The following is a 27,836-nucleotide window of genomic DNA, read 5'->3' as shown; positions in this document are numbered from 1 at the left end:
AGTTAGCAAACCATGCAACTGCATGCTCTGAAAGACCTACACTCGACAATCTCTGCCTTAGTATAGCATGATAACTGTATCAAAAGCCTTAGAGAGATCAATAAAAAGTGAGCACAGTGTTTTTTTGTCAAGGGCTTCAGTGATATATTTAAAACTTCATGGCTGCTGTAATTGTGCTATCTTCTTCCTGAAGCCCAATTGGTACATTGATAAAATAGAGTTAGTAAATAAAAACTTTTAGCTGTTCACTCACAAGGGTTTCAAGTATTTTCACCAGGGGTGACAGCTTTGAGATTGGCTATAATTATTTAAAAGAGTTGGATCTCCCACTTTTAAAAGTGGTAGGACAAATGCTGATTTCCAGATTTTCGGAATATCATTACATTCCAGGGTTAGATTGAACCGATATGTAAGTGGTTCAGCTATGAAATCAGCTGCCAGATTTAAAAAGGGATCCAAAGATCAGACCTGCAGGCTTTCTCTGATCTAAGATTTCAGGGCTTTATGTACCACCTGCACTGAGAATGGCAAAAAGCAAAAAGTTTGACCAGCTCTCACTGGTTCATCCACACAGGGTTGTAGAGACAGAGACTGGTCATCCACACAGGTTGTACAGAGACAGAGGACACTGAATCAAACAGCCTACCAGATGATACAAAGTGCTCATTGAAACAATTCAGCATTTCAGTTTTGTCATATACAGCAAGAGAGTCCTTCAAAACACATGACGGTAATTCAGTAACATTACTGTTACCAGACATAGACTTATAGCCTTCCAAAACTTTCTAGGGTCATTCAGGTTATCAGTGGAAACAGACATAAAATATTCAGACTTGCTTCCTGAGAAGAAAATAACACTTGTTTCGTAATGCCTAAAAATAAGCCAATCAGCATCAGAACATGATTTCCTTGCTTTAGCCCAGGCTAGATTACGTCGTGAATAATACAAGACAGCTCAGAAGAAAACCATGGATTATCCGCCCTTTAACCCTGAACCTGCGGAATGGGGCATGTTTGTTTACTATTTGGAAAAAAACATAATGAAAGAATATCCAGGCAGTTTCCACATCAGGGATAAGCTCAATCTTGCCAGTCAAAATAAAACAATCATGAGAAAGCCTGCTCATTAAAACACTTCAAATTTCTCTTACGAATAAACTGGGTTTGTCTTAGGAACCTTAGTATTTCTAACAGCAACAACAGCACAATGGTCACTTAAATCATTACAAAAAACACCAACCGCAGAATATTTATGTGGAACATTTGTTAAAATCTACTATGATTTGATATTATCTGGGCATTTAAGATTTGGGCGAGTGGGTGAGTTAATCAACTGGGTAAAATTCATAGAATTACAAAACATTTTTAAATCATCAGACACGGCTTTAACCAACACCAGTTGAGATCACCAATCAAAATCATTTCACTGTAAGAAGTTTAGACATAAGGTGCGTCAAAGAAGAAAATGCTATTTTCTACATTGTTGAATAATAGTGAGACATCAAAACTATGAATAACTGAAATGGAATCATGTAGTAACCAAAAAAGTGTGAAACATATCATATATTTCAGATTCTTCAAATAGCCACCTTTGCCTTGATGACAGCTTTGCACACTCTTGGCATTCTCTTAACCAACTTCACCTGGAATGCTTTTCCAACAGTCTTGAAGGAGTTCACACATATGCTGAGCACTTGTTGGCTGTTTTTCCTTTACTCTGCGGTCCTACTCATCTCAAAACATCTCAATTTGGTTGAGGTCGGGGGATTGAGGAGGCCAGGTTATCTAATCAGCACTCCGTCACTCTCCTTCTTGGTAAAATAGCCCTTACACCGCCTGGAGGTGTGTTGGGTCATTGTCCTGTTGAAAAACAAATACATTCTCCTGAGTGTGCAGTGGTCTAAGGCAAGCTGTGCAGTTAGAGATCCTGGTTGGAGTCAGGCTCTGTCGCAGCCGGCCGCGACCGGAGAACCCATGGGGCGGCACACAATTGGCCCAGCGTCATGGCCCAGCGTCGTCCGGGTTAGGGGAGGGTTTGGCCGGCAGGGATGTTCTTGTCCCATCGAGCTCTAGCGACTCCTGTGCGAGCCGGGCGCAATGCACACTGACAGGGTTGCCAGGTGTATGGTGCTTCTCCCGAATTGGTGCGCCTGGCTTCCGGGTTAAGCAGGCATTGTGTCAAGAACAGTGCGGCTTGGCTGGGTTGTGTTTGGAGGACGCACGGCTCTCGACCTTCGCCTCTCCCGAGTCCATACGGGAGTTGCAGCGATGAGACAAGACTGTAACTACCAATTGGATCCACGAAAAGGTGTAAAAGTAACAAACAATTGTTTTATTTTTTTATAATATTTATTAAAACAAATGATAGTCCCACTAAGCCCAAACCAGAGGGATGACGTATAGCTGCAGAATGCTGTTGTAGCCATGCTGGTTAAGTGTGAATTCAAAATAAATCACAGACAGTGTCAACAGCAAAGCATCCCCACACCATAAACCCTCCTCCTCCATGCTTTATGGTAGGAAATACACATGCAGAGATCATCTGTTCACCCACACCGCATCTCACAAAGACATGGCAGTTGGAACCAAAAATCTCAAATTTGGGCTCCAGACCAAAGGACAAATTGATTGTGTTTCATGGCCCAAGAAGTCTCTTCTTCTTATGGTGTCCTTTAATAGTGGTTTCTTTGCAGCAATTCAACTATAAAGGCCTGATTCACACATCTCCTTGAACAGTTGATGTTGAGTGTGTAGTACTCTGTGAAGCATTTATTTGGGCAGCAATATCTGAGGCTGGTAATCTAATGAACTTATCCTCGCAGCAGAGGTAACTCTGGTCTTCCATTGCTGGGGTGTCCTCATGAGAGCCAGTTTCATAATAGGCTTGATTGTTTTTGCAACTACACTTGAAATATTCCTATATTGACTGACCTTCATGTCATAAAAGAATGTGATTCTCTTTGCTTATTTGAGCTGTTCTTGCCATAATATGGACTTGGTATTTTTCAAATAGGGCTATCTTCTGTATACCCCCCACCTTGTCAAACACAATTGATTGTGTCAAACGCATTAAAAAGGAAAGAAATTCCACTTTTAAGAAGGCACACCTGTTATTGAAATGCATTCCAGGTGACTTTCTCATGAAGCTGGTTGAGAGAATGCCAAGAGTGTGCAAAGCTGTCATCAAGGCAAAGGTGGCTACTTTGAAGAATCTAAATATATTTGGTTTTGTTTAACACTTTTTGGTTACTACATGATTCCATATGTGTTATTTAATTTTTTGATGTCTTCCTATTTTTCTAAAATGTAGAAAATAGTAAAAATAAAGAAAACCCTTAATGAGTAGGTGTTCTAAAACTTTTGACCGGTAGTGTAGAGCCTTCAGTGCTTTTTTCCGTGGGCTGTGGCCCCCTTGTCTGAATTTGGTCAATATGTCCTCCAAAAGACTTTATAGCCCACTGTGGCAAAGACTATACTTTCAGGAGTTAAACAACACAATAAAAAATCACCTTGTTTGTCTCATTCTTCCAATCTAGCTAGTGACTTTATAAAACACAATATTTGGTATTTGTATTTTATATTATACCAACGATATAGGAAAGCATCTGGTGGCAAAATAGCCAAAAACATAAAATTAGTAATTATTCAAGGTTTACAAATATGCCCAATCAATAGAACATTATGTCAGAAAACAATAGTCTAAACCCAATGTCTCTACCATATATGGTTGAAAAGTTACCGACGATTTACTCGTGAGATTTAACCTCACAACACCAAATATGGAACACATACAACCAAGTGCGGTGCAGTCTAAACTAGTAATGGTCACAGCAAATGATCATTATTATTTCTCAACACTGTCAAGTACAAGTATATAATGTTATAATATTGTGAGAACAAGCTAATGATTAATTCTATGTAATTTCTAATGACATCAGGCAAAGAAAACGATGTTTGGACATGAATTTCGTAGCTCCTCTTGAATTGACCCTTTTTCTCTCTACATTGTATAGCAAGTAAGTGATATATAAAAATAATATATGTCATTCATCAGACACTTTTATCCAAAGCGACTTACAATAAAACCTGCTGTCGTTTATGTATGGGTGGTGACGGGATCGAACCACTACCCTGGCTTGCAAGGTCATGCTCTATCATGGTCATGGGTGCACCTCAGCCACGCTCAAGGTCCTAAACGATATCTTAACCGCCATCATAAGAAACAATACTGTGCAGCCGTATTCATTGACCTGGCCAAGGCTTTCGACTCTGTCAATCACCACATCCTTATCGACAGACTCAACAGCCTTGGTTTCTCAAATGATTGCCTCGCCTGGTTCATCAACTACTTCTCCGATAGAGTTCAGTGTGTAAAATCGGCTTCCTGTAGTCCGGGCCTCTGGCAGTCTCTATGGGGGTGCCACAGGGTTCAATTCTTGGGCCGACTCTCTTATCTGTATTCATCAATGATGTCGCTCTAGCTGCTGGTGAGTCTCTGATCCACCTCTACGCAGATGACACCATTCTGTATACTTCTGGCCCTTCTTTGGACACTGTGTTAACTACCCTCCAGACGAGCTTCAATGCCATACAACTCTCCTTCCTGGCCTCCAACTGCTCTTAAATACAAGTAAAACTAAATGCATGCTCTTCAACCGATCGCTGCCTGCACCTGCCCGCCCGTCCAGCATCACTACTCTGGACGTTTCTGACTTAGAATATGTGGACAACTACAAATACCTAGGTGTCTGGTTAGACTGTAAACTCTCTTTCCAGACTCACATCAAACATCTCCAATCCAAAGTTAAATCTAAATTGGTCTTCCCCTATTTCGCAACAAAGCATCCTTCACTCATGCTGCCAAACATACCCTCGTAAAACTGACCATCCTACCGATCCTCGACTTCGGCGATGTCATTTACAAAATAGACTCCAACACCCTACTCAACAAATTGGATGCAGTCTATCACAGTGCCATCCGTTTTGTCACCAAAGCCCCATATACTACCCACCACTGCGACCTGTACGCTCTCGTTGGCTGGCCCTCGCTTCATACTCGTCGAGTAACCCACTGGCTCCAGGTCATCTACAAGACTCTGCTAGGTAAAGTCCTGCCTTATCTCAGCTCGCTGGTCACCATAGCAGCACTCACCCGTAGCACGCGCTCCAGCAGGTATATCTCACTGGTCACCCCCAAAGCCAATTCCTCCTTTGGCCGCCTCTCCTTCCAGTTCTCTGCAGCCAATGACTGGAACGAACTACAAAAATCTCTGAAACTGGAGACACTTATCTCCCTCACTAGCTTTAAGCACCAGCTGTCAGAGCAGCTCACAGATAGATCACTGCACCTGTACATAGCCCATCTATAAATAGCCCAAACAACTACCTCATCCCCTACTGTTTTATTTTATTTATCTTGCTCCTTTGCACCCCAGTATTTCTACTTTGCACATTCATCTACTGCACATTCATCTACAGCAAATCTACCATTCCAGTGTTTTTAATTGCTATATTGTATTTACTTCGCCACCATGGCCTATTTATTGCTCTACCTCCCTTATCTCACCTAATTTGCTCACATTGTATATAGACTTGTTTTCTACTGTATTTTTGACTGTATGTTTGTTATCTCCATGTGTAACTCTGTGTTGTTGTATGTGTCTAACTGCTTTGCTTTATCTTGGCCAGGTCGCAGTTGTAAATGAGAACTTGTTCTCAACTTGCCTACCTGGTTAAATAAATAAAGCTGAAATAAAAAAAATAAAAAAGAATCAACTGAGCTACGAAGGAGCACGTCAACGTCACTAGAATGATGACAAGCAATTTTAACGGATTCTAAAGGGAATCATATAATTCCAAACTCATTTCTATGGCAACACAGTTGTCAATTTTGTAAACAATCATTTTCGAACGTGTGTTGCCAAGAGACATCTAACCGACGTTCTATGGAACGTTTTCTGTGCGAAAACAACAAATTCAGTTTGCTGCTGACAACAAACTTGTTTGATTTTTGAGACCTGAGATAGAACAATCGACTGGAAAATGCCTGGGTGCTTTTCAAGACTGGCGGAGAGAGTGCGTGGACGTCGGCGGCCTACTGCGTCGACAGGTTGTTCAAATTCATTTGTGGCTTGTTTTTCTTGTCTTTTTCTGTTTTGCAGGGTTCGTGATTGTRGACAYGTGGACAGCGACTTCGAAGAGGGTATGTGGAGTTTAAAACTCTTATTTTACTACATTTAACAATGTCATTATAATTTGCGAAATGTTGTGTATTTCTATAATTCAGACTTGGCAAAAATGCTTGTGCTAGAGATGTTGTAGCTAGCTAGCTTGCTAGCTAACATTAACTTTAGTAACTGTTGCTAAGCGATCGACTTTTGCTACCTAGCTAGCTAGTATTAGCAATCTTGCTACGTTTTATGTCCTAACAATTGTTTGTTTTATATTCCAATGTTCCTCATTTTAGAAACAACTGTCCTGGATGAGGTCCAGTTGGATGTGCCATTGGATGATGTGCCAGATGTTCCACAGCTGCCAGTCCTCCTTAATGTTCAGAATGCTGTTATCATCCTTGAGGATGTGCCAGATGTGCAGACTATCCTTGAGGTACAATTTTCTGAAAGCTTGGGGTTTTATGTTTGAAAAATATCCCAGATATTCAAGTTGTGTCTCTTTGACATGAAACAAATATCTTGTCTGCTTTCTGCTTTAGGAGGCCACTGGCAATTGGCAGTTGATTCCGATTAGGTTCAGCCCCCTGTACTGTGGGCCTGTTGTGATCAGGGTAAGAGACCCCCACACACAGTCGCATCACGGTTACAATGTTTACTGTGTCCAACATGAATGTATTGTAATGTGCAGAACAATGCCGGTCCGGTGGTTAAAGCTTGGAGAACTTTCCAGTTCATCAGCCCCATCATCACCTACATGCGTGGGGGATCCCAGGTATGTGTCTTTGTAGCCTTCCTAATCTACATTGTCAGTCATTTGATCTTGATGGAAATGTGTCACAGCAATTGCTGAAGTGGTTTTGTTGATGTTGTCTTGTTGTTTATCTCAACAGCAGGCGGTGGTGAGGATGCACCACGTGAGTAGGGTGAGAGGCCTGGAGACTCAACTGGTGTGGGCCATCTCCAAGGAGACAGCCAGGCTTAGTCCAGAGGGCATCCCCTACTGTGCCACCAAAGTGCAGTCCATCACTTGGATCCAGGTAAGACGTAAATACTACTGAAATAGTATTAGATTAGGCTTTTCTTCACTTATTCCATTTGGCCTTAACATGTATTCTCTCTGTCAGCGTGTGGCTGGCAGGGTGACCCACTATGCGTCTCACCTCCGCCACGAGACGTCTGTGGACGTGACGCTTGGCTGCTACCAGGTAAATAAACGATTTCCTATGTATATAGACTAGACATTACTGGGCATTTTTGCATTAGATTTGGTGTGTTTTCTAATAACGTGTGTATGGTAAACAGGTGTGTTGTGTGTTTTGAGCAGCAGACTGATGTCTCAGTGGTGTACGCCACTCTCCACATGGGGCTGGACGGGCTTCTCTCCTCTTCAGCGTGGTCGGAGGCTGCCTCCTTCTCTACGCCCACCACTCAGCAGTTCACTGACCCAGAGCCCGAGGGCCACAACTGCTATGAGGTCAGACGTTACACACACATGCTATTGACTAGGAGCATTAAGATCCTTCCATTGACCGATTGCTTGTTATGTCATTGCATTGGTCACTGATTTTGAATGCTTGTTTTGTTGTCGTAGGGCTGGGAGGAGGACCTGCTGCCTGAGGAGAGGGAGGTTCCTCTGCTAAAGTCAGTTCCTCTAAATGTCTGTGTAGTCTGGGCTTGTCAGATGCTGAAGGATAGTGGTCATAATGCTGTTATCCCCCATTGACTCTAATGGTTGACATGCTCCATTCCCTCCCTTTCACAGCCTCTACCTTACCACCAAGAGAGTGGAGGACATCGCCCTGAGGCTCGTCTCCCTGCGCCAGGCCTTCACTGTGAGTGGACCCACTTTTCTTTTTCTCTCTGTGACTTCTTGTTCTGTCTCCTAGAGGAAGATGCCTCACCCTAACTCTTCCCTCTRCCCTAGACCCTGCTTGGTTCCATCCTGAGCAGGAACCATCTGTTTGTGGCGGGAAAGGTCCTCCTGGGCGCACTGGTTCAGGCCAACCACATGGTAACTCACTAACTCATTCTCTTTCAAGGGAAAGAGAGCGTCCCTGAGGGGAAATGTGTTCTGTTCACTAAGATGCTCTTTTCTTTGTCATAGGACGAGGCCAAGTACATCCGTACCTATAACGACTTTGTGGACTACCTGAGTGACCCCTCCAAGCGGAATGACATTGAGAGGGAGCTGGCTAAGGCAAACGTGAGTTCATTAACTCTTTCAAGTCTCACTGAGTTCTTCCACATGCATGTCTTTTATACATCACAGTAGCTGATCTATATGAAATCATTCCTATTTTCTCCAAACGTGTTTTCTTGTCCTAGATCCATCATGTGAACATGATAGATGTCCTCTTTGAGCTGGTGCTGTTTGGGATGATGACAGCTCAGAAGTCCCTGATGGTGGTAAGTAGCATCTCACTGGTACATGTTTTGATATCTCTCTATTAGCAGTTTCACTTAAATTCCTCTTCTCTTCTTTTCTCCTCCTTTGTTTCCTTTAGCACCCTGGTGGGTTCGTGGAGCGTCTGTACGCTCTCCTGTACTCCTTCCTGCCCACTGCTGCCAACATGGAGCCAGAGGCTGACAGATACCTGCTGCTGCTCAATGTAAGAGTCAAGAGGTTACTTCCTGTTTACTTCCATATTCTTAGTGTACTTCCTTTTTACTTCCTTATTCATGGTTAACCAGGTTCCAATGCCATTTTAGGGGGAGTATTTCTAATTGTCTCTCTCCACTTGATAAGCTAGTAACTCAGAGCCATTTTCTATGTGTTGTGTGGTGTTCTCTTCAGGGCGGGCTGATGGCTCTGCTAGATGACATGTTTGGCCAGCAGCTGGCCTGGTACTTTAACCCAGAGTCTCTGGTCACAGAGCTCTCCAGCCTCCTGGAGTACCACTTGGAGAACCTCATGGCCAGCATGTAGTCCTACTGCAGGGACCATACTCCTTTCTCCTTCTCTCTCTCTTTTGAAGGAATTGAGGACTTGAAGTGCTTTGTTGAACCCTGATTAGTTAACACCCATTAATTTAATGTATTCTCTTGTTTTCTCTGCCCACAGGATTATTGTGACACTTTGCCACCCAACAGGGATCTAGACACCAATGCACTACATTACTTTGCACTGAATTTAACATTATTAAATAAAATAAGTTGTAGTTCAAAAAAAAAATTGTTTCCGTCTTTTCATCTATTTGATTTTGACCATTTCCTCTTCCTAGAGGTATAATGCTAATATTAGATTATTACATGAACAATMATGCTTTATTATCTGCATATGGAAATAAAAAACAACGTTTAGTTGATTTACAGATACTACAGGCCCACACTTMATATGGTTTTGTACTGTGGTTTGTGATACTGTACTATTTAAAAACATGTAGGAKTACATACACTTGAGTGCACAAAACATTAGGAAGGTCTTCCTAATATTGAGTTGCGCACCCTTTTTCCCTCAGACAGACTCAATTCGTCAGGGCATGGACTCTACAAGCTGCCCTAAGCGTTCCACAAGGATGCTGGCCCATGTTGTGTCAATTTGGCTGGACGTCCTTTGGGTGGTGGACCATTCTTGATACACATGGGAAACTGTTGAGCATGAAAAAAACAGCAGTGTTGCAGTTCTTGACACACTTAACCCGGTGCGCCMGGCACCTACTACCATACCCCGTTCAAAGGCAGTTAAATCTATTGTCTTGCCGAATCACCCTCTGAATGACACACACAATCCATGTCTCAATTCTCTCAAGGTTTTAAATACTTTCTTTAACTCCCCTTAATCTACACTGATTGAAGTGGATTCAACAAGTGACATCAATAAGGGGTCATAGCTTTCACTTGGTCAGTCTGTTATGGAAAGAGTAGGTGTCCTCAATGTTTTGTATTATCAGTGTGTGTAGTAACCTGGTACAGTATAAAGTGTACCACTAGAGGGGGTAATTGCTTCAGTCTTGAATGTTACTTCTCACTATCCCTACTCTACATTAACAGTCTGCCATTGTAGACTCCGGTAACTTGGGTATCTTAGTTTTTTATATTTTCCATTTAATGTCTGAACCATTTACTATCTTTCCCACTGAAACCAGTAATGTTAGCGTTCATGTGAGAGAGGGTGTAGTAGTGCATACTGACCACTAGTTGGATCATAGTGTGGGTGGTGGAGTTCATGCAGAGGAACACAGAGGGTAGAGGCATTCTCCATCACAGTAGAAGGCAGAGTAACCCGTAGGAGCCAATATCCAGTCCTAATGGAGAGAAATACCATAGAAATCGAATGACAAGATTAGATGAATGACTAGAATAGACTCTTTCAATGAGAAATACATGATAAAGAATCCAAAGAACATACTCTACAATGCACATCCTACACAAATGCCTTGCTTCCCTAAAAATACTGTGTGTTACAGCAAATAAGGTGGTACAATGTTAGCTCATGATTATCTATTCAGTACAATGATTAGTTAAGAGAGATAGAATCTCACATTCAAGCCTTGTTCACTGAATCTCACATATAATTCATGTCTCTTACAAGCCTGACGCCCACTGTTGACATGGCTGTGATCTGAAAGGACCAAAAAATATGTTATGAACAAGGAAAGACTAATGTACACTTTGGATGCATTGGATTTCAAATGAAATGTAAACACAACTTAAGTAATATTGTAATTGGGATGAACTATCCCTTTAAACTGTGTATAAAACAAGTTTAACTACAAGACGAAAAACCAGTGTTGTCCCCTTGACCTTGTATGGATACTGGGCAAGGGCAGGTCGTATTTGGGCTTCTTCTTATGGAGGTTGGGTTTCAGGGCGCCTGGGGGGCGACAGGGGCCTGGCTGGCCCTGAAGAAGTTGGTTAGATGAGTACTTGAAGGCTTATATCTATATTTTGGAATGTTGGATGTTGATTTCTGGAGGCTTCCATCATGGAAAAGGGACCAGACCACTTTTTTTGTTAGTTAACCTAAACGAATCACGACCCTCTACAGAATAACAACAGTGACAACAGTTGACTGCTATTTAAGTAATAGTTTGACTGTCAAATCGATGTATTGGTGTGTGGCCCTTGACTTTTATGGAGAGACCGCCCCAAATTTTCTGTGCCATTTCCAGGCCATTTCATTATCTCTGCGTTCTAAGTTCTGCGCATCCCAGCGCTTGGAAAAATCAATGGTACAAAACCTAAGATATTGATCTTGTAAGAGGTGCATAACAGGCTGCAGGGAAGTCAGGCACAGGACAGCAAAACTGTGTAATAAAAGAAGCAGTTTAATGAGGAAAAAACCAACGGCACCCAGAACAACAAAGTATGGGTTGAAATAACCCGTCACAAACCAGTCTGAAGTGCACATACACTTTACAACAAACAATTCCACACACAGACATGGGGGGAACAGAGGGTTATTTACACGTCAAGTAATAAGGGAATGTAAACCAGGTGTGTGGGAAAACAAGACAAAACAAATGGAAAATGAAAGGTGGATCGGCGATTGCTAGAAGACCGGTGACGTCGAACGCCGCCCGAACAAGGAGAGGAACCGACTTCGGCGGTAGTCATGACAGTACCCCCCCTTGACGCGGGGCTCCAGCAGCGCCCCGACACCAGCCTCGGGGACGACCCGGAGGGCGAGGTGCAGGGCGATCCGGACGGAGATGGTGGAACTCCCGCAGCATTGAATTGTCCAACACGTCCTCCACCGGAACCCAGCATCTCTCCTCCGGACCGTACCCCTCCCACTACACGAGTTACTGAAGGCCCCTCGCCCGATGCCTCGAATCCAGTATGGAGCGAACGGCGTACGCCGGGTGCCCCTCGATGTCCAGAGGGGGCAGAGGAACCTCCCGCACCTCAGACTCCTGGAGCGGACCAGCCACCACCGGCCTGAGGAGACACACATGGATTGAGGGGTTAATACGGTAATCGGGTGGGAGCTGTAACCTGTAATACACCTCGTTCAGTCTCCTCAGGACTTTAAACGGCCCCACAAACCGCGGACCCAGCTTCCAGCAGGGCAGGCGGAGGGGCAGGTTTCGGGTCGAGAGCCAGACCCGGCGGTCACTGCGGTGACGCCGGAACCAGTCGTCCACCGCAGAAGCCTCGGTCTGACTCTGATGCCAAGGAGCCAGAACCGGCTGATACCCCAGTACTCACTGAAAGGGGGAGAGGTTAATGGAGGAGTGGCGAAGCGAGTTCTGGGCCATCTCTGCCCAGGGCACGAACGCCACCCACTCCCCCAGCCGGTCCTGGCAACAAGACCGCAGAAACCTACCCACATCCTGGTTAACTCTCTCCACCTGCCCGTTACTCTCGGGGTGAAAACCTGAGGTAAGGCTGATCGAGACCCCCAGACGCTCCATGAACGCTCTCCAGACCCTCGACGTGAACTGGGGACCTCGGTCAGACACTATATCCTCAGGCACCCCGTAGTGCCGGAAGACGTYAGTGAACAAGGCCTCCGCAGTCTGTAGGGCTGTAGGGAGACCGGGCAGAGGAAGGAGACGGCAGGACTTGGAGAAACGGTCCACACCGACCAGGATCGTGGTGTTACCCTGTGAGGGGGAGATCTGTGAGAAAATCGACAGGTGAGACCATGGCCGTTGTGGAACGGGTAAGGGMTGTAACTTACCTCTGGGCAGGTGCCTAGGAGCCTTACACTGGGCGCACACCGAGCAGGAGGAAACATAAACCCTCACGTCCTTAGCCAAGGTGGGCCACCAGTACTTCCCAATCAAACAGCACACTGTCTGACCGATACCTGGATGACCAGAGGAGGGTGACGTGTGAGCCCAATAGGTCACCCGGTCACGGACAGCAGACGGAACGTACAGATGCCCAGCGGGACACTGGAGAGGAGCGGGCCCTGCCCATAACGCCTGCTCAATGTCCGCGTCCAGCTCCCATACTACCGGCGCCACCAGGCAGGAGGCCGGGAGTATGGGGGTGGGATCCATGGGCCGCTCCTCTGTGTCATACAGCCAGGACAGTGAGTCTGCCTTGACATTCTGGGAACCTGGTCTGTACGAAAGGGTGAAAACAAAACGGGTGAATAACATGGCCCACCTTGCCTGGCGAGGATTCAGTCTCCTCGCTGTCCGGATGTACTCCAGATTGCGGTGGTCAGTCCAGATGAGAAAAGGGTGTTTTGCCCCCTCAAACCAATGTCTCCACGCCTTCAAAGCCTTGACGACAGCCAACAGCTCCCGGTCCCCCACGTCATAGTTTTGCTCCGCCGGGCTGAGCTTCCTCGAGAAGAAGGCACAGCGGCGGAGCTTCGGTGGCGTACCCGAGTGCTGAGAGAGCACGGCTCCTATCCCAGCCTTGGTCCACCTCCACTGTGAACGCCAAAAATGGATCCGGATGGGCCAGCACGGGATCCGAGGTAAACAGAGCCCTTAGGTGACCAAAAGCCCTGTCCGCCTCAGCTGACCACTGCAGACGTACCAGGCCCCCCTTCAGCAGTGAGGTAATGGGAGCCGCTACCTGACCAAAACCCCGGATAAACCTCCGGTAGTAATTGGCAAACCCTAGAAACCGCTGCARCTCCTTTACCGTGGTGGGAGTCGGCCAATTATGCACGGCTGAAATGCGGTCACTCTCCATCTCCACCCCTGAGGTGGAAATGCGGTACCCTAGGAAAGAGACAGACTGCTGGAAGAACAGGCATTTCTCAGCCTTGACGTACAGGTCATGCACCAACAGTCGACCAAGCAGCCTGCGCACCAGGYACACATGCTCGGCGCGTGCAGCGGAGTATATCAGAATGTCATCAATATACACCACTTCACCTGCCCYTGCAGGTCCCTGAAAATCTTGTCTACAAAGGCTTGGAAGACTGATGGAGCACTCATCAACCCGTACGGCATGACGAGGTACTCATAATGCCCTGAGGTTGTACTGAACGCCGTCTTCCACTCATCTCCCTCTCGGATACGCACCAGGTTATACTCACTCCTGAGATCCAGTTTTGTGAAGAAGCACGCCCCGTGCATTGACTCCATCGCTGTGGCTATGAGAGGTAGCGGGTAACTGTACTTCACAGTGATCTGGTTTAGGGCTTGATAGTCAATACACGGGCGCAGACCTCCCACCTTCTTCTTCACAAAAAAGAAACTTGAGGAGGCGGGTGAAGTGGAGGACCGAATGTACCCCTGACGCAGATATTCAGAGAAAAATGTTTCCATAGCTGCCGTCTCCGCCTGTGACGGGATACACGTGACTTCTGGGAAGTGCAGCGTCTACCAGGAGATTTATCGCACAATCCCCCCGACGATGGGGTAGTAATTGCGAGAGCCAAATCGGAATATTCGGGGGGAATGAGCACGGTGGAGACCTGGTCTGGACTTTCCACCGTAGTAGCACCAATGGAAACCCCTAGACACCTCCCCGAGCACTCTCGCGACCACCCCGTGAGAGCCCTCCATTGCCATGAAACAGTGGYGTCATGACAGGCTAACCAGGGTAGGCCTAGCACCACGGGAAACGCAGGAGAGTCAATGAGGAAGAGACTGAGCGGYAACGYTGGCCTCCCTAATCAACCCTGACCCTAATGGTCGACTGTCTAAGGCGTGAACTGGGAAGGGCATAGCCACTGGAACAATGGGGATCCCTAAACTATGGGCAAATMATCTGTCTATAAAATTCCCAGTCGCGCCTGAATCGACGAGCGCTTTATGCTGGGAATGCGGGGAAAACTCAACAGAGGGCTCTGGGTGAGAATGGTGCCGGCTCACCTGGGGTGACGCCAGAGTGCCCTGCCTGCTGCCTCGACCCCCAGAGGACCCAACCCGGCACCGACCGGCAGTGTGACCTCTGCGGCCACAGATGATGCACGTGAAGGAACCTCCTCCGGTCTCCCTGAGCGCAGCACCTCCCAGCTCCATGGGCATCGGAGCGCTGGTGCTGGGAGATGGAACCGACAGACTCCGCTCTGGACATCTGTGGGTAGCCAGCACGTTATCGAAGGTGAGGGTGGTGTCCCGCTGTTTTAAAAAAAACTAAAAATAGCATATCAGTTGCAACTGGGACAACATTTCGTTTTTGCAGGGGGGTGTTGTAAGGGGCTTAATACAGTTGTATTCCAGCCACTAGGCGGTACTCTGGTGAAGCCCATGGGAAATAAAGAAATATAGTTTAAGTGATTTGGGAAGAGTAAGAATGATAAACTAAAGACTAAACGGCTGTTACCTGTGCTAACATGATTAAAAGTGAAGTAAACCGTACTTTTCGCGTTGTAGTTTATATGATAAGCTCATTGGAAGGGTAACATACACAGGATGTACATAAATGGGCATAAACACGTGACACAGAAAATAAAATATTGACATTTAGGAATTCAAAATGCATCTAAATATATTTTGTTCTGTCTATGGAATAGACAGTTAATAACCAGTTCCTTACAGATCTGTCTTTGTCCTCAGGTAGATGAACCTCCTTATTATTAACTTTTCCAGTCCCAAAGACCCAGCTGAGCCAGCCTCCACTGTTATTGTGAACAGCAGGGGTCTTGGGCTCAGCCACCGGCCGGCTGCCAGTCTGGCACTGAGGGTTGGCCTCGGAGTGTTCCGGCTTGGTGATGGACATCATAGCAGGATGCTCAACATATCTAAGTCGGACATCTGTAATAAGTGAGAAAAGTCAGGCCACTCTGCTCATGTCACCACACAGAACAATTACTAGCTGACAGGTAGGAACGTCTCGCTCTGATACTCTGTTACAACCCAATCTTAACCTACACGCAGTCACAGAGGTTACTCCAGGACTCTGCCATCGCATTGGTTGCAAAATCAACAATTCCCTGCATATTATGTGAGGGCTTGCAAATTTGACCAATCACCAAACTATTTCTGCATAAAATAGTCACATCATCACAATATTATCGCATAGAACTGACCCATTACCACAGTACAAAAAGAGGGCTRGCAATTTCAACCAATCKCCGCACATTTACTGSATAATATGGTTCAATCAAGCCACACGTCAACACAGTTTTTTCCCTTGTCAGCGCGTTTTTGCAAWAAATTGGACAAAACAATTGCATATTGCTATGCAAAATGTCATAATTGTCGCTGCAAAATCTAGCATATTTATCAGCTAATATWWWAAAAATCCATGCGAAATTCTGGAGAGATTCATCGGAGTATGAAAATGTATACACTCACTACTGTATAAGAGGATAAGAGCGTCTGCTAAATGACTAAAATGMCAAAGTAAAATGGAGCTAAACCTGTTTTWTGTAGAAAATACKTGAAAGTATTACAGCTATACACTCACATGAGCCATACATTTAACCTATCACAGCTTATTCTCACGCTATCACAATGGTAATMTCTTTACTAATTAGGTAAGTTTAAGTGACCTCTTCTCTTGGAATAGAAATCCACAGGTGGAGTACACGCTCCACCATCCCATTTCCACAGTGATGCCACCATGGGGATGATGGGAGGTGGTTGTGGATGATTGTTTCCATTCTTCACAGGGACACTGGCTGTGAGGAGGATCTCCTCCCTCTCTGCAGGGACACTAGCCTTTGGGACGATCCACTCCCTGTCAGCAGAGACGCTGGCCGTTGGGAAGATTCCCTCCCTCTGCGCAGTGACACTGTCCATCAGGAGGATCAACTCCCTCTGTGTAGGGATGAGGCCTGATGCTCGGAGGATCTTCTCCTTTCGCACAGTGACAGTAGCTGCTGGAAGAATCCCCTCCCTCTGTGCAGGGTCACTGGCTGTGAGGAGGATGTCCTCCCTCTCTTCAGGGATGAGGCCTGATGCTCGGAGGATCTCCTCCCTCTGCGCAGTGATGCTAGCTGCTGAGAGAATCCCCTCCCTCTGTGCAGGGACACTGGCTGTTTGGAGGATCCCCTCCCTCTGCGCAGTGATGCTAGCTGCTGGGAGAACCCCCTCCCTCTGTGCAGGGACACTGGCTGTTTGGGCGATCCCCATCCCTCTGTTGTACGGGATGAGGCCTAATGCTCAGAGTATCCTCTCCTCTCTATGTTACGGGATGAGGTAGTAGCTGCTCAAAGGATCCCCTCCCTCTCCTCATGCGGATGAGGCCTGTGTCTTGGAGGATCTCTCCTCTCTTCAGGATGAGCCTGATGCTCGGAGGATCTCCTCCCTCTGCGCAGTGATGCCAGATGCTCAGAGGATCCCCTCCCTCTTTCAGGATGAGCCTGATGCTCGGAGGATCCCTCCCTCTGCTGCAGTGATGCTAGCTGCTGGAGAATCCCCTCCCTCTGTGCAGGGACATGGCTGTTTGGAGGATCCCCTCCCTCTGTGTAGGGGTGAGGCCTGATGCTTGGAGATCTCCTCCCTCTCAGCAGGACACTCCTTTGGGACAATCCCTCCCTGTGCGCAGGGACGCTGGCCATTGGGACGATTCCCTTCCTCTCGCAGTGACACTGGCCATCAGGAGGATCAACTCCTTTTGTGCAGGGATGAGGCTGATGCTCTGAGGATCTTCTTCTTCTGCGCAGTGATAGAAGATGCTGAGAGAATCCCTCCCTCTGTGACGGGATGAGATGTGCTCGGAGATCTCTCCTCCTCGCGCAGTGATGCTAGCTGCAGAGAGAATCCCTCCCCTCGTGACGGATGAGGCCTGATGCTCGAGGATCTCCTCCCTCTGTGCGTGCAGTGATGCTAGCTGCTGAGAGAATATCCTCCCTCTGTACAGGGACACTGGCTGTTGGAGGTCCCCTCCCTGTGCAAGACACTGGCTGTTTGGAGGATACCCTCCTCTGTGCAGGGACACTGGCTGTTTGGAGGATACCCTCCCTCTGTGACGGGATGAGGCCTGATGCTCGGAGGATCTCCTCCCTCTCACAGCAACTTTGGCTGCTGTGATGATCTGCAGGTATAATATAGAGCATATAGTCATTCCCTAAAAAACAACCACTTGGAATCTATAACATCATTGACACATACACTGAGTGTATTAAACATTAAGAACACCTTCTCTTTCCTGACATAGGACTGAATTTATTGTTTATTTTTTGTTAGTGTTTCACTTTATATTTAACAGGTAGGCTATGATAGAACAAGTTCTCATTTGCAACCTGCGACTGGCCAAGATAAGCATAGCAGTGTGAACAGGACAACACAGAAGTTACTACATGAGTAAACATAAACAAGTCAATAAACATGTAGGAAAAAAAAGAGAATTCGTATATAGCATGTTGCAAAAGGCATGAGTAGTGCCAATAAATGCGAATATTTACCACATTCCTGAGCAGATAACACTGGGAGTTGCTAACATCATCAGATGATCATTGTGCAAGAAGAGATAACTGGTGTGCAAAAGTAGGCAAGAAAAAGTAAATAAATAAAGCATATGGGGGCGTGAGAGGTATAAATGGAAACCGTGGGTGTTTAATAGATGGCATATGTGACAGCTGCATGCGATCGGTTAGACTGCTCGGATAGCAATTTTAAAGATTGTTTGAGGGAGATAAAAGTCCAACTTCAAAGATTTTTGCAATTCGCTTCACTAATCAGGAAAGCTATAATCCCTTATTGATGTTAATGTTAAATCTCTCTGGTAGATGAAGGGGAGGAGACAGGTTAAAGATTGATTTTTAGACAATGAGACATGGATTGTGTATGTGTTCATTCAGAGGGTGAATGGGCAAGAACAAAGATTTAAGTCCTTTGAAACAGAGTATGTAGTAGGTGCCAGAAGCACCGGTTTGTGTCAAGAACTGCATGCGTTTGTTTCCCGTATCAAGAATGGTCCACCACCAAGGGGGGGGCAACTCAATAGGAAGGTGTTCTTAATGTTTTGTTCACTCAGTGATAGTATAGTCCCTAGCAAAGACTTTCATTTGTATGTGTACTGATACTGTAAATACACAAATTATATTAATGTTATCTACAATATATTATAATACTGTAAGCCTCCCTGCTGCAGGGGCTTTTCCTCCTACAATTTTGAGCTGATTTTCTTCACTTTAGCAATATTTTGTATCTTTGTTTAATTTCACATCTATTGTGTTTGGAATGGCACTGTTACTACAGCATTTGATGTAAGTATGTAGGGAAATTACCCATAATGCTCACTGACTGAACATTCAAAATTACCATGGCAATTATTGACGCATTCACATGCCATCGGAAACTTGGAACCTCAGTTAAAAAGAATGTAAGAAATTAGCGTAGAGCTTCCTACMGGTTGATTCTGATACTTCACAAGTGGGAAACCTGAAATCATCATTRCATAACGAGTTAGCGAGTCAGAAATGCCAGAATTTCCTAGTTCRGACTTGAAGGGCCTTCTATYATGTAGGGCWGGTCAGTAACCAAATWATTTTACTGTGCCCAYTCGCACACAGACTTTTATGGTCACACAAGTTGCCACCGGTGGATTCAAAATAAGTAGCCTAACAATTATTTACATGGCTGCAGGTACATTTGCAACCAAATTATTTTTCTGTGAGAAATCAATAATAGTTGCACAAATAGGGTAACAGTCAGCAATTGACAGTGAGCAACGAGCAAGATAAGCATAGACGGGAAGTTGACAATAGCTTATTATTAGTGTAAATAAATTGTATTTCTATGGTTGCAGTCCTCAAAGATTGAATTGCATTGAATTGAATTAATCAGATCCAATGATTTACCGCCTGTAGGGTGGGGTTACGCTAGTCATCATTATTATAATCACCATCTCAATCATTATCACCATACCATCATAGACTTATTCTTCTGTATCTGAGACTCATCTGACACTACCTTAGACATGGCAGTCTGCAACTCAATACACTGCCCCTGCATGGTGTTCAGCGTCCCCTGCATGTGMTTAATCGAATGCTTAACATCGTTCAGCAGGATCTGAATCTCAAGCCTGCAAGAAATCAGGCGGTTCAACATACTGAGATGACGAGAGGCTTCAGACCATGCCCATTGGACCATCTTTAGGATTCTTTCTCATGTAACACCAATCTTATTAGGAATGTAACTTTGTGCAGAAGATGTTACTATAGTGTTATTTAGAAGAAAAAAAGTGTACTTTGTCAGMCGCCAAAAGGATGACGGGATGTCTCCCTGCTCCAGTGAGCTCTGCTGGCAYGTCTTGCTCACTGTTGGAGGAACGGGAGCCAAATTAGAGGAAAAATATCTATGGTTGTTCAGCAATGAAACGTTCATGTCATAATGGGGATTGTCCTTCCCTGTGAAAAGAATAACAGCTGGGGTTTACTTTCTCACTTTTAGATAATGTAATACAATCTTTAAACCCATCAGAAGTGTAGTGCTTACCTCCATGAAAATATTGGTCCATGTTATTTATGGCTGCATTGTCCCAATGTTGACCACTAGTTCCAACTTGTGATGAGAAGGTCTTGATGAAACAATCAAGTCAACATGTTGTTAGACATTTCAGAGATAGCATTAACAATTGTACATGAGACAGTGCTTCCAGATATTGAGGTATCTTCCTTCTGAGATATGTAAAAAAGAAAAGAAAAAAAATGTGGTGTGTTTTCTCACATGAAAGGTATCCATGATTCTAGATTAAGCCAATCATGTACGTGATTACCATCCTATGGGTCAGCAATGGAATGATTGCTACACAGCTTTCAGGCGACTTTATGTCTTGGGCCTGGATGAATCATTGAAATACAAGTAATATTGTGAATTTGTGATGCATAATTGCCATTATAATTTGGAATATTCCATCAAAGTTATTTGTTTTGACAGTCAAAACAACTAAATTTTACGATTAATCACTTGACTTGAGTAACTTGAGTTGACAGAAGTAGCAACTTTATATTCTGACCTAGACACTGACTTGTGCAATGCCAAATGCATAATCTATGCATGTTATTGGCTGTTGGACTGCTCAGTCAAAACAACAAACTTTTACGATTAATCACTTGAACTGGAACGGAACTACTGTTCGGAACTAAAACATTAAAAGTAGGCTATAGCTTGAAGCATATCCTTACCTTGGACAAGCGTATCCAAAAGGCCTATCCAGTCGTGCGTGAAGATACCTTTAGGCAGATAAAAACGCCGTACGGGTTGAGACACGCTCGGTATTGTGAATCTGTAACACTGATATAAAAGCACGTTTTCATTTATAATTTACACTGTAGAATGACCCGCAAACCAATCAGAATTTAGTTTTAAACAATACCGTGGGTTCCATGGAACGTCACAAACATATTAGTCCACTTGCGTCACAGATTACAGTCACTGAACATGGGTTTAATAGCTATATTGGCTATATGTACAGTATATGCACATCGTATTGAATTGAGATTACATTTACTGCACCACTATAATTATGCAGCCTAATCCTATGAGGATCATATGTGAAATGTCAGAATCATGGCACATGAAAACATAATTAAATTGACTGCAGATTATAAAATTCAATGTGACACAATATCCATGTAATTTCAATTAAATTACGTTGAACCAACGTGGAATAAACATTGAATTGATGTATGTYCCCAGTGGGAAGTGATCAATTCGAAATGATTGAATACATACAGTATTACAAAGAAAGAGATACAAAAATTGCTTCGAAAAGCTCTAAAAAGTCTAATTTCCCTGGGCCACCCAAACGTAAAATGTATGTACGGATCACTGTACATCGTTTTGGATGAAAGCGTCTGCTTTCAAATCTCTGACTCACACATATGTACAATCTCGCGATGTTTATTTCTGGCGCTTTCACGTTTGCGGGATTTTGTGAGGTAAATGATGCGCAGGAGAGCGCCATAAAATCAGTGACATGGTCAAGATTGCGACATGAGAAGGTGTAACATTTCTAGCTGAGGAACAATTTTGGTGTTTTCTCACAAAGTTTATAGTTTTAGACTGCAGTTGCAATTTGTTGTTTTTTTCACAAAAAATTATATCTAACCATATAATGAATCATTTTGTAATTAATCAAACCATTGACATATTTTTTGGACTATTTCCAACGAACAAGCTAGCAATCGAAAAGTGTCAGCGTGTGTAGTTAAATTAGCCTGCTAACGTRTTCATAGCTAGTAGCATGTAATCAGGACATGACCAAACTGTTGCTGAGATAATGGATGTTGAAGGAGAAAAGAGGCATTGTTGAAACTCACTCATATGCTTGCGGTGTAAAAAAGGGGAGTGAATGCGATTCATACCCGAATACCCCAACCAAGGAGCAACTTCCAAAGAAGCTGAGAAGTGAACCATCAATGAGCCAGCTACAGGAAGAACAACATCGATCGCATCCTCACGGCTAAAATCAAAGAGAGCGCAGATGACATCATGAATTTGGTGTAAAAGAACACAATCAGTATCGTTAACCTGAAGAAATCGATTGATTTCAGTGCTGAGGAAGTAAAAACTCTGAAGCAGCAGAAGGCAACATTGAACATTCAGGTTGCAAAGCAGAATAATAAACTCACTGAAATGGAGTCAAAGGTAAACGAGAATGACCGGTATAGTCGGAGATGGGGTCTTGAAGTTATGAAAAGCAGAAAATCTGACGAGAACATCAAGCAAGAGTGAAGACATTTGCAGGGCAATAGTCCCGGAGGAGGAGCGAAATGTTTGCAGGTTCTTGGATGTAGTGCACCGCCTGGTAGGCTGAGAGATGGGGAAAACAGCCAGCACCACGACTATGTCATGAGATTCATCTCCCGGACAGCGAGTGATATGACATGGAAAAGTGGCAAAGAAAAATGAATATTTAAAGAAGAACAACCTGAGGTTCAAGGATCTGACAGCATTTGACAAAAGCTCTCTGAATCGTCTGTGGCCGATAATTCAGAGAGCAAGGAAGGAAGGGGAAAAGTGCATACTTTGCGGGAGCTAAGGCTTTTGTTAATGGAAGGGAAATTCACGCTGACGCCTAGTTTGTTGACTGCTGGACTTGTCAAGTGAGTTGTGCAGGACTGTTAGCTTGATGGCTATTCGTTTTTAACCAATCTATGGTACAATGTTATTTGCAATTGTATAAATATAATATCATTTAGATCAACCACTTGCGTGGTGCAAAGGTATGTTTTTTATTTGCAACTAGTAAGACTTTTTTTTTATGAGAACCGATTCATGTGAACGTTACAGTTTATATTTCTTCATATAGTCACTGTGATAGTAAATGTCCATTTCTGTTTTTTCTATTAATGCAAGGGAATCTGTAATTTTTTGAAAATTAAATCTTTATTTTTGTATTGTAAGGAGTGCCGACTTATTTCATTCAGAAACTCATGCCTGTTCCACAATACTGCGTTTTGGAAGTGTCAATGGTGATGATATGAATGATATTTGGTTTTCATTTGGTACTAATCGGTCAGCAGGTGTCCCTATTTTAAAAGGCAACTTTAAGGCTCATATATTGAGTCATGAAGCAGATAATACAGGGAGATGGATTATACTATTGGTAGATGTCAACCATGTTCAATTCATTGTTGTAAATACTTAAGCTTCCAATAACAAGTCAAGTAACTGTATTTTATTTAGAGACATTGAGAGGAAAATAAGTAAAATTATGTCTAAATTTCAATTGGCCAAAGTAATATGGGGTGGAGATTTTAATACAGTATTACATGATAATCTAGATCGATGGCCTCCTAAGGATAGCAATTCTGTTTGTGAGATAAGGAATATATGTCTAAGGTTAGGTGTTCTAGATATTTGGAGACATAAGAACCCAGATAAGATTATGTTTACATGGAGTACCAAAGATTTATCGATACAATCCCATATTGATTTCTGGCTGATATCTGCAGATATGGCTGACAAGGTTGATACAGTCTCGATTGAACCATTGATTTTAACAGACCACAACAGGATCTCAATAAAGATAAATATGCATGGTTTGTCAACCAAAAAAAGTTAGTAAAGGTTACTTGAAAATGAACAAGACCTTACTAGAGAATTAAGTATTTAAGAAGGAAGTAGCAGGAATTAATGATAAATACAGGAATTGTGCCTGTGTTATGAATACGTTTGGAAGTTACTGGGAGCTAATGAAATTTCATTAAGGCTTTTGGCTATTTCAATGGGGAAAGAAATTGTTTGTGCCAAGAGAGAGAAAGAATATGACATCATAAAGGGAATAATGGATTAAACTAAAAAAAGGGAACTAACTAATCAGGAATTACTGGAGCTATCATCATTGCAAATGCAATTAGACTGTATCTACGAGGAAAAGGCCCGGGGAGCGTTTGTAAGATCAAGATGAAAATGGATGGAAGAGGGAGAGAGAAATACAAAATATTTATTTAATTTAGAAAAAAAGGCAGGCGAAAAGACTTCCATATGTCAATTAATGATTAATAATACTCCCAATGAAAATCCAAAAGAAATCTCTCAGCATGTTGCCCAGTTTTATCAGAATCTGTATACATCAGCCCAGCCAACTTCCAATATGGATCTTTTCTTAGACAATGTAGCAAATGTTGCTAAGAAGATAGATAATGATTTCAGGGATTTTTGTGATGATGAGTTATCTGAAATTGAGATAAAACTATTAAAAGCCTTAAGGACAATAGGTCCCCTGGAAATGATGGTTTAATAAGCGAGTTTTATAAAGCATTCAATGATAAATTGATTCCTTTCATTCTTGCTATGNGGAAATGATGGTTTAATAAGCGAGTTTTATAAAGCATTCAATGATAAATTGATTCCTTTCATTCTTGCTATGTTTCAAGAATCAATAGAAAAAGGGGAGTTACCGGCTTCCTTAAAGCAAGGTGTAATTACTTTGATTCCCAAACCTAATAAGGATACTCTTTATATAGACAACTGGGGACCCATTAGCCTGTTGAATAATGGTGGGAAATTATTTGCCCTTGTATTTGCTAAGAGGTTGAAACAAGGCTTGCATCATATAATTGATGAAGAACAATCTGGTTTTATGCATGGTCGACACATTAGTAATAACATCCGGTTGATCTTAGATATGATTGACTATAATGACCTCATCCTTGATGATAGTTTTCTTATGTGTGTTGATTTTTATAAATCTTTTGACACTGTAGAACATGAGTTTATGTTCAAAGCAATACGTTTTCTGGGGTTTGGTGACTTTTTTTTGAAAGCAGTCCAAACTTTATATAGTGGTTGTTCTAGCTCTGTAAAGTTAGCTCATGGGACATACCAAAGATTTGATATTGGCCGTGGCATTAGGCAGGGCTGCCCAATTAGTCCATTTGTATTTTTATTGGTTACTCAAATTATGGCTCTTCATATCGAGAAAGGGAATTTTCAAGGTGTTTCAGCACTTGGCAATGAATTTAAACTATGTCAACTGGGTGATGATACCACCATATTTTTAAGAGACATTGTCCTAAATCCACATATTATGACTATAACTACTGTTCGCTGAAGGAGGGAAACTAGGTATAACCTACTATCAAATCCACGCCTCGCTGGAAGCCCCGCTTTCCACAGGTGATGAGAGTGAGGCTTGGATTTATTCCTTAAATTTAATACCGCTCTTCAGCGACCCAGGAAAGGGCGGGGACAAACAGGTTTACCTCGTTTCCCTCTTTCAGGGAAGTGTAATTATAATCAAAGTTACACTCCCTTTCAGTCAGTCAATCAATAGATTGATACAACATACTATGGGGAAATAAACGAATTCCCCAGCCTACCCACACGGATACTAAATGAAACGACCCCTGGCAGACCACCCAGACCTGACCCTACAAGAAGCGTCAGTTTTGTCAATTTATTCATTGTCTTTTGTTTGAAACACTCCTGTCAATGTTGAGTAAGGACGCACACCTGATTACGCATATAGAAGTAGGACTAGTCTACCTGGCCTGCACACAAATGTAGGCCTATAAATGTGCCCATTTGGGTATGTCTGATAGTATTTCTGATTGTCTTAACGCTGCACCACTAATGAGTTGTGGAGCTTCTCACAGTAATTTTTTCTTTACCTCCAAACAGCAAGTAAACAAAGTCTAATCAAAATCAATTGCTAATGACAATAGTTCCTCAAAGTATTTTCGTAAAGTATTTCCAGCTCTCGCCTTTTCGATAACCACTCAGCATAAAGGGGAAAAATGTAATGCTCTGATCCAGTGGAAATYTCATAAAATACCTGATTACTTCTTATCCTTTGCACAAATAGCCTACAGCTTTGTCTGTCCAGAACTCACTGGAGCAGGAAACTGAGGACCTAGAGTATTTTATACAATGTTGCAAGCTTGCTATCCGAGTTTCTCTGACCCAGTTGATAGTTTATACAATGTTTCAAGCTTGTTGTAGACAGGCCATGTGCAGCCAATGTGATTTTTAGGATATTAATTTTTACAAGGATATTTTCTACCTGCAGAATGCAATGTTTTTATTTGTTGGCTTTTTGTAGGCTATTTTTTTACATAGTTGGCAATGGCATTAAAAGTTACTTGTAGATTTGTATAATTTTCATTTAGATTTAGATAGAATGTAGATTAATCACAGACAATAATTTTGAGATACTATTATAAATTAAATTAAACTGTTGCACCAAAATGTGCATATGAAAATCATAACTGGCACACAGATTGGTAGAAATGGTCAGATAAATTGGCACTCCAAATGGAAAAGGTTGCCGACTGCTGGTGTAGTCTATTAGTCTATCTATCTGTAGTCTATTAGTTTATTACTGAAAACTTCAGGAGCAGAACGGCAGAATTTACGAAGTCCAGCAGCGGAGGGGGGCTCCTTCTAGCCAGGTCATGTTGACGACCGGCTCCCTCTAGCCAGGTCATGTTGACGTCCGGCTCCCTCTGGCCAGGTCATGTTGACGACCGGCTCCCTCTGGTCAGGTTATAGTGATGACCGGCTCCCTCTGGTCAGGTTATTGTGACGACCGGCTCACTCTGGTCAGGTTATTGTGACGACCGGCTCCCTCTGGGATGGCGCAGGTAATGGTTGACGTGACGGGACTCCTCTGCTGGCCAGGTCAACTGTGTGACGGACCGGCTCTCCTCTGGTCCAGGATCATAGTGTTGGACCGACTCGGTCTCCCTCTGGTCAGGTTGCATTGTGACAGACGCGGCTCCTCTGGTCGGAGGTCAGTGTTGACAGGACCGGCTCCCTCTGGCCAGGTCATGTGACGACCGGCTCCCTCTGGCAGGTCATGTTGACGACCGGCTCCCTCTGTGCAGGTCATGTTGACGACCGGCTCCCTCTGGCCAGGTCATGTTGACGACGCGGCTCCCTCTGGTCAGGTTATGTTGACGACCGGCTCCCTCTGGTCAGGTTATGGTGACGACGCGGGCTCCTCTGGTTCAGGTATGTTGACGACCGGTCCTTCCTGCTGGTCAGGTCATGTTGACTGACCGGCTCCCTCTGGTCAGGTCATGGTTGTACGGAACCGGCTTCCCTCTGGTCAGGTCATAGTGACGACCGGCTCGCCTCTGGTCAGGTCATGTGTTGACGACGCGGCTCCCTCTGGTCAGGTCATAGTTGAACGACCGGCTCCCTCTGGTCAGGTCATGATTGAGCAGAGACCGGCTCCCTCTGGTCAGGTCATGTGACGACCGGCTCCCTCTGGTCAGGTATAGTGACGACCGGTCTCCTTCTGGTCAGGTCTATGTGACGACCGGTCTCCTCTGGTCAGGTATAGTGACGACCGGTCTCCTCTGGTCAGGTATAGTGACGACCGGTTTCCCTCTGGTCAGGGTCATAGTGGACGACGCGGACTCCCTCTGGTCAGGGTCAATGTTGACGAGCCGGGCTGCAT

At 44.0% G+C, this 27,836-nt stretch overlaps 2 protein-coding genes across 12 annotated transcripts in view; one reads left to right on the top strand and one right to left on the bottom strand.

Annotated features, from left to right (window-relative positions):
* Positions 1–23,969, bottom strand: part of LOC112068376 (uncharacterized) — a 34,178-nt gene extending 10,209 nt beyond the window's left edge. The window contains exons 1-9 of one of the 11 annotated variants that reach the window (XR_011475141.1): positions 22,887–23,969; positions 22,246–22,326; positions 21,109–21,156; positions 20,651–20,762; positions 20,420–20,501; positions 20,172–20,241; positions 17,899–18,014; positions 16,528–17,068; positions 12,998–15,787 (exon numbers count right to left, since the gene is read on the bottom strand). The gene's annotated coding sequence lies outside the window, so the exon portion shown is untranslated. The other 10 variants (XR_011475144.1, XR_011475143.1, XR_011475146.1 and 7 more) reach the window with 10 other exon arrangements.
* Positions 5,739–9,226, top strand: LOC112068375 (uncharacterized). Its single transcript, XM_024135517.2, has 14 exons — positions 5,739–6,202; positions 6,467–6,606; positions 6,713–6,784; positions 6,862–6,945; positions 7,064–7,210; positions 7,298–7,378; positions 7,498–7,647; positions 7,765–7,814; positions 7,936–8,005; positions 8,098–8,184; positions 8,278–8,376; positions 8,499–8,579; positions 8,678–8,782; positions 8,968–9,226. The coding sequence occupies exons 1-14, from the start codon at positions 6,043–6,045 to the stop codon at positions 9,097–9,099; spliced, it is 1,458 nt and encodes a 485-aa protein (XP_023991285.1). The 5' UTR covers positions 5,739–6,042; the 3' UTR covers positions 9,100–9,226.
* Positions 23,970–27,836: the final 3,867 nt, after the last annotated feature.

The sequence above is a fragment of the Salvelinus sp. IW2-2015 genome, unplaced genomic scaffold, assembly GCF_002910315.2.
Source record: "Salvelinus sp. IW2-2015 unplaced genomic scaffold, ASM291031v2 Un_scaffold467, whole genome shotgun sequence".
Lineage (NCBI taxonomy): Eukaryota > Metazoa > Chordata > Actinopteri > Salmoniformes > Salmonidae > Salvelinus > Salvelinus sp. IW2-2015.
Note: the sequence above shows the minus strand (reverse complement) of the source record. Positions and strands in the feature narration are given on the sequence as shown.